Source organism: Rhipicephalus sanguineus, chromosome 4, assembly GCF_013339695.2.
Source record: "Rhipicephalus sanguineus isolate Rsan-2018 chromosome 4, BIME_Rsan_1.4, whole genome shotgun sequence".
Lineage (NCBI taxonomy): Eukaryota > Metazoa > Arthropoda > Arachnida > Ixodida > Ixodidae > Rhipicephalus > Rhipicephalus sanguineus.
Window position 1 is genome coordinate 64,719,148 of NC_051179.1, and position 16,851 is coordinate 64,735,998.

The 16,851-nt window shown below is 48.2% G+C and overlaps 1 protein-coding gene across 1 annotated transcript; it reads right to left on the reverse strand.

The window, feature by feature from the left end:
* Positions 1-1,179: 1,179 nt before the first annotated feature.
* On the reverse strand, positions 1,180-15,819 carry LOC119390135 (uncharacterized). Its single transcript, XM_049415217.1, has 4 exons — positions 15,286-15,819; positions 14,432-15,179; positions 6,703-6,774; positions 1,180-1,334 (listed from the first exon to the last, which is right to left on the reverse strand). The coding sequence occupies exons 1-4, from the start codon at positions 15,439-15,441 to the stop codon at positions 1,180-1,182; spliced, it is 1,131 nt and encodes a 376-aa protein (XP_049271174.1). The 5' UTR covers positions 15,442-15,819.
* Positions 15,820-16,851: the final 1,032 nt, after the last annotated feature.

Below are 16,851 nucleotides of genomic sequence, written 5' to 3' on the forward strand. Positions count from 1 at the left end.
AGACTGGGAGACTGTTGAATTGCTAGCGTCAAAAAATAACCAGCACATTGAGCTCAGAACTCATAGTCAACATGTTCAAATAAACTTCAATGAGCCCTGATCCCAAGAAAGGATGGTCCTTTGAAATACTAGAAAAAGCACAGAGTTGCACTTTATCCAGCTATTGCCAAAATTGCCTTGCGATACCTTCCCAGCCCTGCTGCTGAGGTGCCTTGTGGGCACATGTTTTCAACTGCCGTAAACACCGTAACGTGACGGCGAGAGAAACTTAAGCCAGGTCATGTAGAAGAGCTGGTGTTTCTGCATGACAATCTTGTAGTCCTCCGGTAGCAGTCACTCACCGCATTATGTGCTCGAGGACATCAGATTTAATTTCTTTGTTCTTTTCTTCAATATTCAATAAAATCTGTGGTATTCGATATTCGATTCGATATTCGACATTTCTGACCACTTTTCGGCACTATTCGATTCGAATTCGATTCGAGGTGAAATTTCACTATTCGCACACCCCTAACTATAAGCTTGAATGGTGGCACTTCGATCGGCATTTAAACTCAAGTCGATTATTTGAAGGCACTTTGTCCGTTACCGAACTCAAGTGGACGCTTGTGAGACGTAGAGAAGCAGAGCCGAGGATTTCTTATAGTCACGGTCGGGATGCTACGAGTAGAATGCCTTCACAATGGCAGAAGGATAGGGCACAGCTCAGATTCAGAACATTGCAAACAGAGAAACATCCTTGTGGCGAAGTCACTCAAAGAACTAGTCGACGTTCAGTGTTTTCCTCAACGTCGCACGGAGTGTGTGCACGTCCTCTAAACGTTTTCACTTCATAGACCTGACACTCTAGGAACGCTCTAAAAGCGATGCGCTTGAGATAAGACTATCATATTACTAACAATGCATTATACGGTTCAATAGACCTCAGGAATAGTGCCGGTCCACCGTTTATATACTAGATACTAGTCTTTCGGGCAGTTCGAAAGGGTATTTGTACTGGGCGCCCATTAATAGAAGTTTCAGTCATGCTAGCCAGTAGTTTCAGTCAAGCTAGCACCTTGAATGCTAGAAGGACACTAATGGAAAACTCTTTGCTGAAACGTCTGTGTATTTCATATTGAGGTGTCTACGCGTGTACGTGTCCGTGTATGCCTCGCCATCGGTCCAACCAACGAGCATTCACTCTTGTATATCTAATACCTGCACGGCGTCTGCGTGAAGCAGTCGCAGGTGCTGCAACTCCCCGGAGGTCAGGTGGGCGGGGTCGCTAGTCGGCGCTGCGAACATTGGTGCCGTGGCCACCACGTCTTGTGTCATCTCGGCACTCATCGTCCCTGCAAGACGAGCGCGTATGAGACAGAGACCACACCATAAATTACCGTTGCCTATCAGGGCAGCGTATGCGCGGGGAACTTTGACAAACTATATTCCAGCCGTTCTGCTTTGCTTTATTTTGTAATCCCCGCGCGCGCGCGCGCGCTGGACCTGAGAGCAACCATGGATTGAGCTCATCCATGTCAGCACATGATGATAAACAGTGCAAACGCAAAATGACTACCGAACGCCAACAAGAACAGAAAGGACACCCTTTTTTTCAGACCTACAGCAGTATTTTGCTGTCGCTTTCCACTTTATCGATGAGCATCTCAACGAAATTCAACTATTAGAGTAGCCCAGAGTCCAGGAGGTATATGCATCGAAAGCTGCACTCCCGTGAAGCCTGCTTAGCAAGCAGCTAAGAATGAAGAGTTGAGCTTGTTGGTCTGAACCAACAAGCGCAACAAAGAGACGATTAACCTGCATGTTTTCAAGCAGAACATGGGCAGTACAATGCAGGTCAAAATAGTTGATGACAACACAGGTCGCACCCCCCCCCCCATACACACACACCCTTATTCCTCTTCCACTCCTCTAAACGCATAACAACATGTGAATCAGACCTGTCAAAATGGCGTCCATCAGCATACGCCGGCCCCTGATTGCCAACATACACTGTCTGATTGCCACTTATGTTCTTCCCGTATGCACGGACCTGTGCACATCTTTCAGTGAAAGCTTAGGTGAAAAATAAAGATTTCGAGCTTGGTTGCTGCTCTGTACTTGCTCGCATTTCGCAGAGAGCTCGCATTTTATCGTCTATATTTTTAAAGTAAAACTAGGCTAAGTTACCTGCCTAGAGCTAAAAAAAAAAACAACTCGATTTCTTTGTGAAAAAAATCATCGGCTGCAAAGACGGCGCTCGCAGAGGTCGGAGTCACCGCCATGTGGAACCTACTAAAGAGCAACCGCTGCAGATTTTCTTTTTTTTTCACAAACTAACGCAACTTCTCTTTTCTTTTTCTCAAAAACTAGGTAAGTAACCGTGCCGAGGGTTAGATTGAAAGCTATGGACAATAAAATGCGAGCTTTCTGCGAAATTTCAGCCAGAACAAAGGAGCGGAAAGCGCGAAATGATTATTTTGTTTTTCTTTTTCAAGATTTCCAGCTAAATACACATGTTCCTGTACAATTGTTTAAGAGCTTTTCTGTTTGCGATACAAGGCTGAGTATGTACGAACTAATTACAGCGCCACTCGCTGCTTTATTGAACTCTTCTGCCACGTACATAGCGTTTCTCTTCAGCTATTCACTGTGTGACGGTTCAGCTCAAGGCTATGACGTCAAGCAGTGAACCTGCGAAAGCCTGCGCAAACAAATTAGGACAGTCATTGTGCACATAAAGACATGGACGTATTCGTTGCGTTCTCGCTTTCGTCATTCTTATTTTCCTAAAGAGAAAACTCCATTTTACTTATCCGTTACGGCTTGCGTTCATAGAATTTTAGACTTCACGCTGCTCATGTGGTGTTGATCTGATCGAGCTGGTTCAATGTGACCAACGTAGAAGAACAGCTGGAAAAACCAATCAGATAAATATAGATCTACAAACCTAACACAGAAAATAGATTCTATTAAATTTTACTTTTTAGATAACAATAAAAAAGTAAGGATTCACGAAAACAAACAAAAACATAAATTTGTCAAATCGTTGTTCGAACATCAATATATCGACCAATATGCTGCATTTGTAGATACTTTCATATTTAACGCTACACGTATAGGTTAAAACGTTTTTTTTTTTTTTTTCATTAGATACCGCGGTGCGTTGTCATGACCCGCAACGATGACGAAGAAATACTGAAGCATCAAGTGCTCACGTTGCAATCGTTCCAGTATGACAAACTAAAGATAGACTTGAAAACGCAATTGAATATAGGGTCTCCCTTTTATTTATATGGGTTTGTTGCCGATCCTTTCTACCAAAAGAAACTCTCCTCATCGATCACCGGGGTGGGTGCCGAACGAGAGCGTTTCCTATCACTTTCTGCATATTAAACTGTCTTATAAACATCCTCCATGAAAAGCGCTGCATGCGTCTAAATGAGGCTGCATAAAATGTCTAAGAAAGCACGTGCATATTTATGTACACACGACTCAATAGCTGCAGCTAGGGACTTGAACAAACCAATCGCACAACGATATGTCGGCCTCTCTCCGATTCCTCGAGCACACGCAAACCTCGCATTTACATACGTACACACGAGTCGACATGCACACGCTGCGTCTGTAATCGGCAATGTATATCGCGCACATACTTGGCGCGCGAAATGAACGGCTGCCAATGAGGCGCGTCCTCGACCTTGTTTTCGTCGCGTAATCGTGACCCTATGTATACGCAAAAACAAGAGTTGGCGCTTCGCCCGAAGGTATACATCGCAGGCAGCATTATTGTCACGTGCTCAGTTAAAATTCAGATCGCCAATGCGTCCTGCGAAGAAAATGCCTCCGCTAATTAAAAGTAAGCGCTCAATGTCATCCGGGTGGCCGTACATACGCAACCACATTAGGAGTGCGCCGGCAGAACAACTCGATTCGGCAACGGAAATATGCCGTGGAAGTGTCACAACCCCTTGCGATGCTAATGTTGCGTTGATAAATACTCCGAAAGCATTAGTCCACTGCGACAACACGAAGTGAATATGAACACATCAATTTTAGCCGGTTTTGATGGTTGAAAAAAAAAAAAAAACCTAAGCAGGGTATGCAGTAGGTTTGTGGTACGTTACTCGCGCATATATTCAATAAAAGTGGATGAGATTCTGAATGCATGCGAAGTAACACGTTGTCGCGCAATACTCGAGCTCTGTCGTCCGAGCGCCAGTCTTCTTCATTAGTTGCAATCTTCTGAAGAAAATCATTTTTAAGTAGATTTTTTCTTTGCCTGTGGCTCTCCCGCTAAATGGGTACAGAATTCTGAAATGTGCGAACAGTTTTGCGCACGTGCAAGAATGACAAAGTACTTAGCTTGGTCTGTTAGTTTTCATTAATGTTGTGGCTAACAAAGCAAAACGAGTACTTAAAGTTCTACTCCTCGCGCTCAAAGTAGCAAATAGTAACAAAAAGTAACAATTTTCCAGAGCGCTAATGGCGGGTATGTAACTGTAGCCCGCATCCATATCCACTCCTCAGCGATCCGAATTCGTGCCCCGGATGAATTCCTTTGAAACATTCATTTCGTTCAAAGGAAATGAACTTCAACCAGCTCGCCCAACTTAATATCCCGGATGAATGTTTTACGCATACAGTCACTCACTGTATACCTCGCCTTGAAAGTGATCGAAGCAAATATGAGCATTAACGCTACAGCGTAAAATATCCTCATCACTGAGACTTGTTGGTACAGTTACAGTATACAGTAGCATCAGAGTTGCACGTAAGGCGTTACAAGTAATCGATTACTTGTAATCAATTACATTTTCTTGTTTTTTGTAATATAATCGATTACGTTTTCGAAACAGCAACGTCCTGGGTAATTTCTTTACGTTTTCTTGTGATTTATTGCCGGTAAACAATTACTTTTTTTTTTAAGAGCGGAGCTCTTAAAGCTTTTCGTTGCGCCGGGTGGTGCGAACAGAAATGATCATCATTATGAATCGGCACGCGCTCTCTTCATCTGCTTCATCTTCTGCTTCGCTCCCGAAACACGTGCGCCGATTTCTCCGGCGTGGCCTGTAATAACCCTGATGGGCGAGAGGAGAGAACGAGTACAGAGAGAGAGAGAGAGAAAGAAAGAGACAGAAAGAAAGATATGAAGAACGAAAAAATCTTGGCGAAAAGAATTCCTCGTGAGGCCGCGGGATTCGAAACCGCGTACCCACGGCCGAAGACGAGCGTCTTAACCTCTCGGCTATCCAGGCACGCTGACAGAACATAGAATAGCATTGTATAGTATCGTATAGCAATGGGGTAGAAAGAGGAAGCGAGGGTGAGACGGAGAGATGTGAGGTTGAGGAGGAGGGGCGAGAGTAAAGCATAGCACATAAAGAATGAGAAAGAGAGAATCATAAAAAGAAAAAGAAAGAAATGAAGAGAGAGAGACAAAGAGGAAAGAAAGATCGAAAGAGAAGTAATAGAAAGAAAAAAAGAAAGAAATAGAAATAAACTAAGGCAAAGAGAGGCATGGAAGAACCAGAGAAATGAAAGAAAAACAAAGAAACAAAGGAAGAAAGAAAGAGCAAAATAAAGAGAAGCGATGCCGCACTTTATTCAGGCTTGGCACCCCTAGTGATAAGCTGCCTTATGGTGCGATCTTGTACGCATTCCAAATAAACACGGAGGCGTGGCGTTACATCCAGCCGCACGCGAATGGCCCATGTGAACCGCGACAGACGTCACGGCCCTGCATTGACCAATCGCGTGCGGTCACGTGCGGCTGGATGTAATGCCACGCATCCGTGCTTATTTTGGAACGCGTACAAGATCGCACCACAGTGGTGCGATCGTGCCCTGGCACGGTGCCAGCTGTGGGCTCTCCGCCTCACACTCTCTCAGCAATCACGTGATGGCACAGCGGCGCATAGCAACAGTTGCGCGTTGCTCCTTCCAACGCGCGTTGCGCAACCATTGCGGAACGCGGTGGCGGCGTCCATCGGCGGCGTCCGTCCGTTAACGCACAACAGTTGCGCTGATACTTCCAACGCGCGTTGCGCAACTGTTGCGCAATGCAGCGGCGGCGTCCGTCGGCGGAGTCGAATGGCCACAGGCGTTCGCCGAACGCACTTTGGAATTTACAAAGTGTCCTTCACTTTTTTTTCACCTTTTCTTTGGCCTTACCTGCAACGCCCTACCCGAGCGCCAGCCACAGCGAAGCGCCACGCTTCATAGAGGACATGGACATTGGCGTCGAAGCACTGTGCAACCGCGGGCTGGTGCGCAAGGCGTTGCTACGTTATAATACCGCCCTTACCTTTAGCGCATACATTGAGAGTGTTCAGTGTAGCAGCCGACCTCTCAACGAGGAAATGTGGAAGAATGAGCGACGACAACTTTTAAAAACAACTTCACTTGAAAGTTATCAACGTGTAACACTATATCGCAGAAGCCACCCAGCCTTCACGCAAGCCTCCAGCCTTCTCTCTACCATGCAAGCCACAGTAGTTCGTTGTATGAGTAGACTTGCGTTATTGCGTTACGGCAATCAAATTTTGAAGGAAAGTAACGCAAAAGTAATCGATTACATTTCTGTAATTGCTCAGTTACTTTCCTGGGGCCGTAATTGACAACTGTAATCAATTACATTTTAAAGGAAGTAATTGTAATTGTAATCGGTTACTTGTTTTCTGTAACGCCTACAATTAATTTAGCATATTCACGTATACCTACTCTCAATGTCTTGGCCGGCGAATGTCACGACCCGATGGGGAGGCGGTGGCTTCTTGGCGTCGCCTTCAGGAACTGCGCGGACATGAATTACGCTCAATAACGCGTGTTCACATGAGCGCTGGGATTACCTCAATTCATTCATTCATTCATTCATTCATTCATTCATTCATTCATACATTCGTTCGTTCGTTCATTCATTCATTCATTCATGCATATTTAGTGGCGCGAGAGCCACGTCTGGCCAAACAGCGCCAAGTAAGTCATTCTAAGTTAAAAAAAAACTTAAACCCTGGGTTTTTGCGTATGATGGCCACGATTTGATTATGTGGCACGCCGCAGTGGGGAACTACAGATTAATTTTGACCGCCGCCTACGGTTGTTCAATGTGCTACGAGTTTCCCGGGTCGATAACATACAAATAACCACGCCTGGAAGTCCAAGCCAAACGAAATAACGCGACTTGACATTCGCGAAAATTCCCACCGTTTATATTATCACATTCTGCTTGTTTTCAAGATTCCGCGCCCAACTCGATCGTCAACATTTTTTTTTTTTTTTTTGCGTGCTGTAGGCGCGTTCGAAAAACTTCGTATGACGCGCGTAGCAGGTTACTTTTTGCTATTTCTTACTGAAAAAAAAAAGAACATATGCTATCGGCACCATACACAGCGTGCACTTGCTGCATCATTTCGTTATGTTCAGTTGAAGGCCACTGAGCGGTTGGAATGATGTTGATTTGCATCCATCAAGCGAGACATCGACGGTTATTCAAGGACGGAAGCATGCAACTGCTTCAACATTGGTCGGTGAAATCCAGTAATGCGGTTAAAGAAGCCGTGTTATAAGGCCATAAAGAAAGAGCAGTTTATGCTGATTAGGAAGTCGTACGGGTCATACCAAATGCTGGGATGCTGTCCATCTTGAGCAATACAGGAGCAACCGATGAGGTTGGTTGGTTGGTTGGACCTTCGCAACCTGGCGCAACCCACTGTGGGGGATCGGATGAGGTATCAGCTGGAGCCTCTCGCTGGTTCTTCTTCCTCGTCTACTTCAAAGGCGATCGGTGTACTGAAAGCGCGTGCAAGATTCCACGCACTTAACAATAGATATATAAACGAAGATTGTGATCCAACCGCAGACTGCTTCTATCAAAACCATACGCACATATTCTCACGAACAACAAAACCGAACGCATACATGCAGGACACGACGATGGTTCTTTCCGGCAGTTCGACAGAATAACGGCGAAAACGTTGCTCACTAGCAGTAACAGTTCATCTTATTCGTCCCCCTCGGTGGCATAGTTTCCAAATTGCCACATTCACGCCATCAACCACTCTCGTTGTCAATATGGAAAGCGCTTACCCCAGCGTGACTGTGTGCCACGGTTTCAAGGTTCTGCTCTATACTCTATTCTACTACTCCTTCGCCGCTGGCGATTTCGATGAGCGGTGTCCAATGACTGATGAAGGAAAATGCTTTTAGTGTGTTCCATTCTCAAGTGAATTACTGAAAAATATCTTGTTTTTCTCATGTTTAGCTCATCCTCTCTTTTAGCTTTAGCTGACGCCCCTAACCATCGGCGTGCGCAGGGTTTCCTATCAGGGGGGGTGTGGAAGGGGAAGGTTCATCGCAGCGCCCACCCTTACTAAGTCAAAGTATTGGGCAGACTTTGCCTACCCCGCCTGGGCGGCCGCCCCTCATAACTCCCACCCCCACCCCCCGTACTCACGCATATGCTCCTGACACTTGTTCTTCGGATGGGACAGATCTGCGCTCTCTATGAAGAACTGGTGACCCAGCCTCCCTGTTCTATCCAGCCCACTCCATCACGCCAGCAGCCTATGGACGTGCAGCTTGAACTGGACAACCTCAGCAGAAGGCGGAAACCGGCGTGCGAGCTCCACCAGTCAGCCGTGGAGAAAATCCACGACAGGCTGCGGGGTCATCTCCTGGTGTTCACGGACGGGTCGCCTTCCCTTTTACGCCAGCTCCTCTTCATTTGGCAGCCGACCACCTCGCTGCTACAACACCCCAACAGCCCGTGGCGATCCTCCGTGGCTCCTGATCAGCCCTACAAGCGCTGCTGCGGCCAAACCGAGCCGGCATCACCGTGGCACTGCTGCACGCCAGGCTAACCGCCATCAGAGCTAACGGTGTGCGTCTGTCCCTCCACTGGCTTCCCTCGCACGTTGGGATAGCGGGGAACGTGGAGGCATACGCCGCCCCTAAGGCAGCAAGGACACCACGGCGACACCCCAGTCACCACAGCGGTGGCCCTTTCGGACTACCCTGGCGAGAGGGTGGCAAGCAGCAGACCACCGCCACAACTAACGGAGTCCAGCCTGGAGAGGCACTAGCGGTGGCGGAACAACAGCGTCTGCCCTCAGTCAGTCAGTCAATGAACTTTATTTATAAATTGTCCTGAGGAGCTGATTCCCTCAAGAGGGGTGGTCGCCTGCGGGCCGCACCCACGTGGGGACAGGAAGGGCGAGCCCCTCCGCCAAATTACAGGCCATCTGGACAGCCCCGATTTGGACCTCCTGGTCCGAACTGGTGATATCCTGTGGCACGCATGTACTCCACGGGTCACTGCTCTTCACCTGCGTGCTGCAGATGCAACGACGAGGAAGCGCTCTGGCCGCTGAACGATCGATGCAATATGGTGAGCCGCTATCCCCTGCTCGGTCTCCCTGCGACAACAGTGGAGGACTTCCTATTTCGCGCACGGGGCCGAAGATGCCAGTCCGGTGAGCCTTCCTCGAGTTCGCGGCTCCTGCGGACCTTGCCGCCCTATAGACGAACGCCTATGATTCGTGCTCCCGCCTGCACTGATAAGATACTCTCTTGCCATGCTACTCTCTCCTTCTTCCTGTCAAATTTACTTCCTACTTCCATATCCCCAATGGCGCTGAGCCGTGCCCCCACGACCCTTACATTTCTTCCTCTTTCCCGAACCACTCTCTCTGCATTCTTTACGGCCGTTCTTTCACGAAAAATATCTTCTGTCAAGAAGTTTGCAAGTACTGCAAATTATGCCCACTTTACAGTCGCTACGTCAACTACCTACCTGGCATACATGCAGTCAAACTCGCATATGTCGACCTCGCAAAAAAAACTGGAATCCGTTCGTTATATCGTAAAATGCGGTATAAAGGTTTTAATTAAACAATTTACAGTAGTTTCGGTGCGTAGATTGGCTTCACGGCATTTTATTACGGCAATGCAAGAAAGCCGGCTTCGTAACAATATGCGGTGAAATTTTGGTAGTTTTTTTTTTCCTCAGTTTGTAGTTGGGCGTGCGGTTACATGTAGGGGCGGGTACATGGGAGAAAGCACGTGATGGCAAGCGGCAGTTTCTACTCGCTTCGTGCGGTGCCCTCCTAATCGCACCGCTTGCTGTCTCAAATGCATGCGGGAAAGACCCCTTCCGTAAAGAAAAGCAAGTCTCTTGTGAGATAAAGCCAACTTCTTGGGGCGTTTCACGTTCCACGGTGTTCGATATATTAAGGTTTTCGGATATTTTTGTTCGATGTCGCCGTATATTTTTCTGTGCATCGACGTTAAAGCATCGTCGTGTTCGAAAATAGCTCGATATGAAGGATAATTCGATTTATCCGAGTTCGAGATAGTCGGGTATGACTGTACACTCGACACAGCCGATCAAAGTAAACCGCAGAATAAGGAGCGATCGCTGCACCGAATTGCAGCAGAAGATTGATTGATTGATTGACTGATTGATTGATTGATTGATTGATTGATTGATTGATTGATTGATTGATTGATTGATTGATTGATTGATTGATTGATTGATTGATTGATTGATTGAAATAACTTTAATGAGGTCCTGCGGGACGCTCTACACACAAATATCCAGCCATCTCGCTACGATGCCAGCGTCCATCTCTGCTTTGCCGAATTTTCTGCCACACCAAATGCGCTCAAATTTTGCCAAATTGCGTGAACGGGCTAACATGCCATGCACGATTCGAGCTCCAAACTTCGACTGGAATATGGCACTGTGATGTCTGGCCTCATTTTGCAAATACACTGGTCTACTGCGGCGTCAACTTTTGCTGAAACGTAGAGTCATTTTTAAAGCGGAAATACGGGCCCTCCGGGATCGACAATTGCAGGCGCTGTGCTAGCCCTGCATGTCCCTCTCGCCGAATGCTCCATATTGTTTTTCATGCCTTATTGTGTGTGAATGGCGCACGGAGCGTTTGCGGAAGTCTGTTTTCTGTTATTAATTGTGTTTCTCACAATGATTTAATCTCCGGACTTCACTCAGATTGGGCCACGGATCGGACATATTTATAGGACCTTTCGCTGCATTCCTGTACTTCGGCGCCCAGTTGTAAAACGGAATGTCCAAAGAAATGTGATAGCGTTTGTTATAGAACGTAATTTGTGTGCACAAACACCTAGCGCCCACTAGGGAACAGTGGAAGAACTAATGTGTGTGAGAGAGAGAAAAAAAAATCACAGCATATCCACGAAGTGAATGATGAAGAGTTTGGGGCGAAGCTCCTGAAGCAATCACGGTTACACCGTGAAACCTTTATTGGTTTCGCCCTGCAGTAATCTCGCTGCGCACGCTTCGCAGCCGCTTCCCGCTCTCGCAGTCCCGGGTCCGCTTCTCGCTGCGCACGTTTTGCAACCGTAGCACGAGCCCTCGACGTCTCCGGGTCCGCTTCTCGCTGCTCACGTTTCGCAGCGGCCTCCTTGGCGCGCACCATCTCGGGATCCGCCTGACGCCGCACGCGCTTGGCGGCGGCTTCGCGGACGCGCACCGCCTCGAGATCCGCCTGGCGCCGCGCTCGCTTCGCGGCGGCCTCTCGAGCTCGCACGAGCCGCAGCGGCCTTCCGCACCCGGCGCTCCTCGTCGTCCATGGTCCGCCAAGCAGCACGATCCGGCAAGCGCACTCGTACGGCGACGATCCGGGGAATGAGAGATCCCCGCGCAGCCCGCGCAGCAGCCAATCGGAGAGCAGCTGCACCGCCAACGCCATCTAGCGTACCTTCACCCAACCTGCATATTCTACGCATGTCTATGGGACAGCCAACACCACCTAGATAAGTTCAGGCCTCTTCACTGCCGCCGTGACGTCACGCACCTGGCCCGTCGAAGCGCGCGCGCGCGAGCCGCTGCGGCGCGGACGCTTCCCGCGCGGCGGCCACTACAGATGAGTAAAACATTAATTTCTGCATTGCCGCGATATAGGCATAGAATATAAAATTTCTGAACGAACGTTATTTCACATCAAGATGAAATAGTGCTGTTCCGCTCCATCTCGGCGGACGTAACTGCTTCAGATTGCACTTAAAAGAAACGTACACAAGTCCCGGGCACCTGGCAAAATATTTATTACAATGTAAGTACCATGTATCACAAGGAACATACGAACTTCCAGCTTTTAGCAGTCATATTGACATCTATGACTACATTGTGCAACACAAAAACCGAAACTGACAAGATTAAGCAAAAAAAAAAAAACAAGGCGCTAGATTATTCGTTATAATGTTTCAAAATTTATCACAGTGAAAAACTTTTAGCATCTGGTACAGTCATATTCACAGCCGTAATCACATTATGGGGCAAACAGAAAAACACAACTGCTCTTAGAACGAAAGAAACTAGCTACTGGAGTATTTATTACAATGTATAAAGTGTATCACAAGGAACAAACATTTAGCATTTGGAACAGTCATATTCAAAGCCATATTCACATTGTGGGACAAAAAGAAATACGAACCGGCCAGCTTAAAAAAAACTAGCCATTAGTAAAGCTTGCTTCATATTTTAGCTAAGGGGCCACTAGCAAAGTTTACTGTAGCGTTAGCAACTTTCTTTGCTTTGTACAGGCTTTTTCTTTCATGACACTGTCATTCCTGCAAGCGACATAGTTTTTTAGAAGCGTGTTGACAGCTGGTTTTAGAATGTTCTTGAGTACGGTATCTGGATGGTGGCCACTTGCACACATGTCCAACTCCTCGCCGTCGCTTAGTAGGAACTGCATGATGCTCAAGAGGACCATCCTTTGGTTGGCTTCTGCATGAAACCGCTGCTCCTGTTCCTTACTGACAAGGTGCTCTAATACTATCTTAGTGCCAAGAACAACATTAACAACAAAAGGCTGCGGAAACTTCAAGCCGCCTCTGCTCATGCTGTCAATGAGTACGTGCTCACTTTGCTGCAGTTCTCGGTCAGTGATCATGAGCTGTGACTGACAATCCTCACATGGCTGACGTTTAATTGCAGCATGCGCACAATAGCCTGCAATGTATGCCAACGCAGGCACGTCAGTTTGTGATGCCTTCAGGTCGCTTTGGGTGAGTTTGATGGCATACTTTGCTATTAGCATCTCGGCATCAAGCTCCTGTTCCTTAGGTGCCAATGACAGCGGCATGTCTTCAAGCTTTAAAGTGTCCTGCAAGCGAATCTTTGTCTCCGCTTCGAATACTTCTGTGATTGACACATTGTAGTGAGATCCACACATTTGGCGGTACTTCCCGAACCTGGCCTCAAGGCAATCTGTTTGAAACTTCCCCAAAAGGACGTACCTAAAGCCCAGCTCATCAAGGCAATACCGTGACAGCTCAATCAATGAATACGTGCTTAGCCGGAGAGCAAAGTGGGTCTCCTTTGTCAAACCTCCAGCCGTGGTTCCCCTCCGGCTCCACCTGTCAAGCCAGGTAATGAACTGATCAAGGTACTGAACTTGCAAACAAGACATATCCTTCACAGGCTGCTGATAAACATCACGTAGTCTGTGCCCCTTTTCTGGAGTCTTAACATTTACAATGCTCCACCACCTGACAATCAAATCAATAAAGGTGGCCGTTTCCTGCAGTGCAGCCAAATGCAATTTCTGCGCTTCAAGTGACAAAGCTGATGACACAAAGCTGTTAAAAACTTTCAACACCAATTTCACATTTTGACGCTCTAGGTGGCTTGGATAAAGTGCTTTATAGCTCAGACCACAGGCAACCTTTGCAAGCTTGCTTTGTTCACCCTGGTACAGCTTCCTCAAAAAAGTAAACGAAGCTTTTTGGTCCTCACCACTTCCACAGCTTTCAAAAGGAGGATACAAAAACGACTTGTCATCATCCTTCTGATTGAGCCAATTGTTGCGTATACACTTGAGCAAGTGAACAGTGTCCACAACATGAAACAATGACTGCTGCGGGTTGGCAGGATGAGGAAAAACAATCCCTGGCTCATTTTGCTCGCTAAACAGAGACATCATTTTCCTGTTTATGGCATTGTTGTCTGTTACGACCGCAACAACATGCAGACCAGCACTTTCAAGCCTCATGATTAGTGTCTTTAGAACATCATGCAGCTCCGTTGCTGTGATACGAGTTACCGGAAGGATATGAGCAACATCTTTATAAGATGAAAGCAAAGACTGTACCATGAACACGTGCGCTGTCTTTGCTGGTTCCGCACAATGCGCAGCAAACCCTGTTAGGCAGCCACCTTTATATTCAAAAAACTGTTGCAGGTGTATTTCATCAAGCATGACAGTCACATTTTTTTCATGAGGCTTCAGAATGGTTGCTCTGCGCTTAATGTACCTCAGAAAACCTTCTTCGCACTGCTCTTTCGATGGGCTCACATCATGTGCAGCACAAACTCGCTTGATGGTAGTGTCATGCGGCAAGACAAGCTTGTTGCTGTGGCGAAAAAACTTGTAGGCATGTGGAGAAATTGTGTGCAATATACTGCCAAAAACTAAAAGCTCTGCAGAATACCGCACGCCATTGCTCTTCTTTGTCAGCAGCTTGCACTGCTCCTTCAGGAAGATTAGTGCGTCAGCCCTCTCATCATCATGCAGCTCATCATCACAAATGTCATCCAGCAAGGATAAAACAAGCCTAAGCACTCCTCCCACCTTGTCCTCCTGTTGACGGGCCTTCTTTTCACAATATCGCTCCACGCTGTCTAGAAGGTTGTCCAGCACACGGACATCACGGACTTCGTCAGGAATGCACACATCATCCGACACCAACGGAGCGCACTTAAAATACACGGAAACGGACAGATCCTCTGTAACCACCACAGATACAAGCATCTCCGGAGCTTGCAACGCCGGTTCGATGTGGGCGACGATGAGGCACGTCTCGCAGGCTGTTGTACACCAAAACTTCTTATTTGGACGCTCGTTAACCCGAGAAATCAGTTCACCCAGATTACAAACTTTGTACTGTTTTTCTTCTTTTTCAAACGCTGCTTGGGACTCGTGTATGGCTTTCTGGAGTAGCTCATTTTCAGTCCGCTTCCTTTTCAGTTCAGGCTCTTCTCGCGACGTGCGCGAATTCGAGATATACGAAGGGCAGTCTGGAAAAATGGCTGGGAAGGCGTCTGGAGTCAGCCGTGTCAACTTCATAGGAGCTTCAATGGTTCGTCCATCGCAGTCCGTATACGTTGACGTTGTGCGCAGGTGTTCCGACTTGAAGTGACGCTCGCAAACCTGCGCGTGACCGGAACAAAAAAAAAAAAAAACACCAATTAGAATCTCCTGGGATAATTACGAGAAATCTCGTTAATTCTGAAGGGGTACGCTCGATGCAGCTTACCTTGGGGTCCTTCAACAGCCTCACGTCGACGTCGCTCCGTCGCACAGCCCGCTGCCATTCCGCTCTTCGCTTAGCGTCTCTCGGAAAAGAAAACAACCGGACTTTCGGACCATTGTCATAGTTCCCTCGACAGTTGGGTACACAACACCGCCCCATGTCTCAGGATACATTCGTCAACAAAATAAATTCGGCGGAAGCGGTAACTGCAACACGGAACAGCGCGCACGGCGTGGCCGCGTGGTCTCGTTCAACGACAGAGTGAAATAATTGTCACGGCTGCCGCCACCTGTCGGACACTCGGACAACTTACGGCTCTGCCGCAAAGCTACGGGCTACCACGGTGCCACGGTGCTCGCTCTCTCGAGAGAGGTCGCCCTCCTCCTTGCCTGTCAACATGCCCGGACACGCCGAAACGCTGCTGGTACGGCGTGAGCTAGGTGGTGTTGGCGTGAGAGGCTCGGGCAAAGTTGAATGACGTCACACGAAGGCGCGCCGGAGTGAAGAGGCCTGAACTTATCTAGGTGGTGTTGGGACAGCGCCCTCTCGGAAACGAGACGAGAAATGGAGATGACGACACAGAATGCGTACAGCGCCATCTAGTATATCGTCACCCAACTGCAGTTTGCATGCATCTCTATGGGACAGCGCCCTCTATTGTACGATAAGGGAACACTACGGGGTACGCCGGATGGATCGACGATCGACAACCGACCAGATCTCCACTTAAGGAGCTCCGCCCCTAAAAAATTACACCATCTCCTGCTAAAGGGGACCATGAGGCGATGAGAAGCCGGAGCACTTGCAAGATCGCGTTCCGTTGGCGTTCGCTGGGCATGCTACCGACCTCGCATCATGGAACGCGAAGACGAACACTACGCGCGTCGTGTCGTCCCTCTAGCCTGGCCTTTAATTCTCACAGGGCGTGTGGGGAACGTCGACAGGCGCGCGAGAGAGAGGCAGCGCAGGAGAGGAGAGAGAGGGGAGGGGACGCGCATGCGCTGACCCTCAGCGCGGCGCTGCGCAGGAGAGAATTTCGGCATGTCGAGCCCGCATTTCAGAGGAGCCAACCGAGGCAAGCGCTGGACTGAACGCGCGCAGCTCTCTGCCATTTGAAGGAGAGGAGACCAGAGGAGGAGAGTAGTGTATGTGCCGTGAGAGCAGAAGCGAGAACGCAGGGGAAGGGCAAGCGGGTGCTGGTAGAGAAGTTGAGAGAGTAACGCGCAGCTGTTGGAGAGAGGGAAGGAGGAGAGTCGCGCATGCGTAGTGTGAGTGCGGACCACAACGCTGCGTGCGGATGACCACGCCACGTTACATACCCCCGAGCAAGAGATACTTCGCATCTAAAAAACATTTATTTGGTATTTGACATTAGAAGATCGGCGAGTGGGATAGTCCGGGATCTCATTGGCGCAGGCCGCTCTCCTCGCTCGTTTCACGAGGGCCTCTTGGGTCTCCGGTTCCGAGCTGGACAATGAAATGAAAACCCGTGGCGCCATCTATGAAGTGGCGGAAGAAACAGATTCATAGAGTGGGGGAAAATGTGTTACCGATGCCCTCATGCTCCGA

What these genes read in the sequence shown, in the direction of transcription:
- LOC119390135 (XM_049415217.1), bottom strand. Translation starts at nt 15,441, where the DNA reads ATGGGGCGGTGTTGTGTACCCAACTGTCGAGGGAACTATGACAATGGT. An exon ending in GGCTGTTGAAGGACCCCAAG is followed by an intron (nt 15,180 to 15,285) that starts GTAAGCTGCATC and finishes GGTCACGCGCAG; the next exon opens with GTTTGCGAGCGTCACTTCAA. An exon ending in CGCCGGCCAAGACATTGAGA is followed by an intron (nt 1,335 to 6,702) that starts GTAGGTATACGT and finishes CTCGTCTTGCAG; the next exon opens with GGACGATGAGTGCCGAGATG.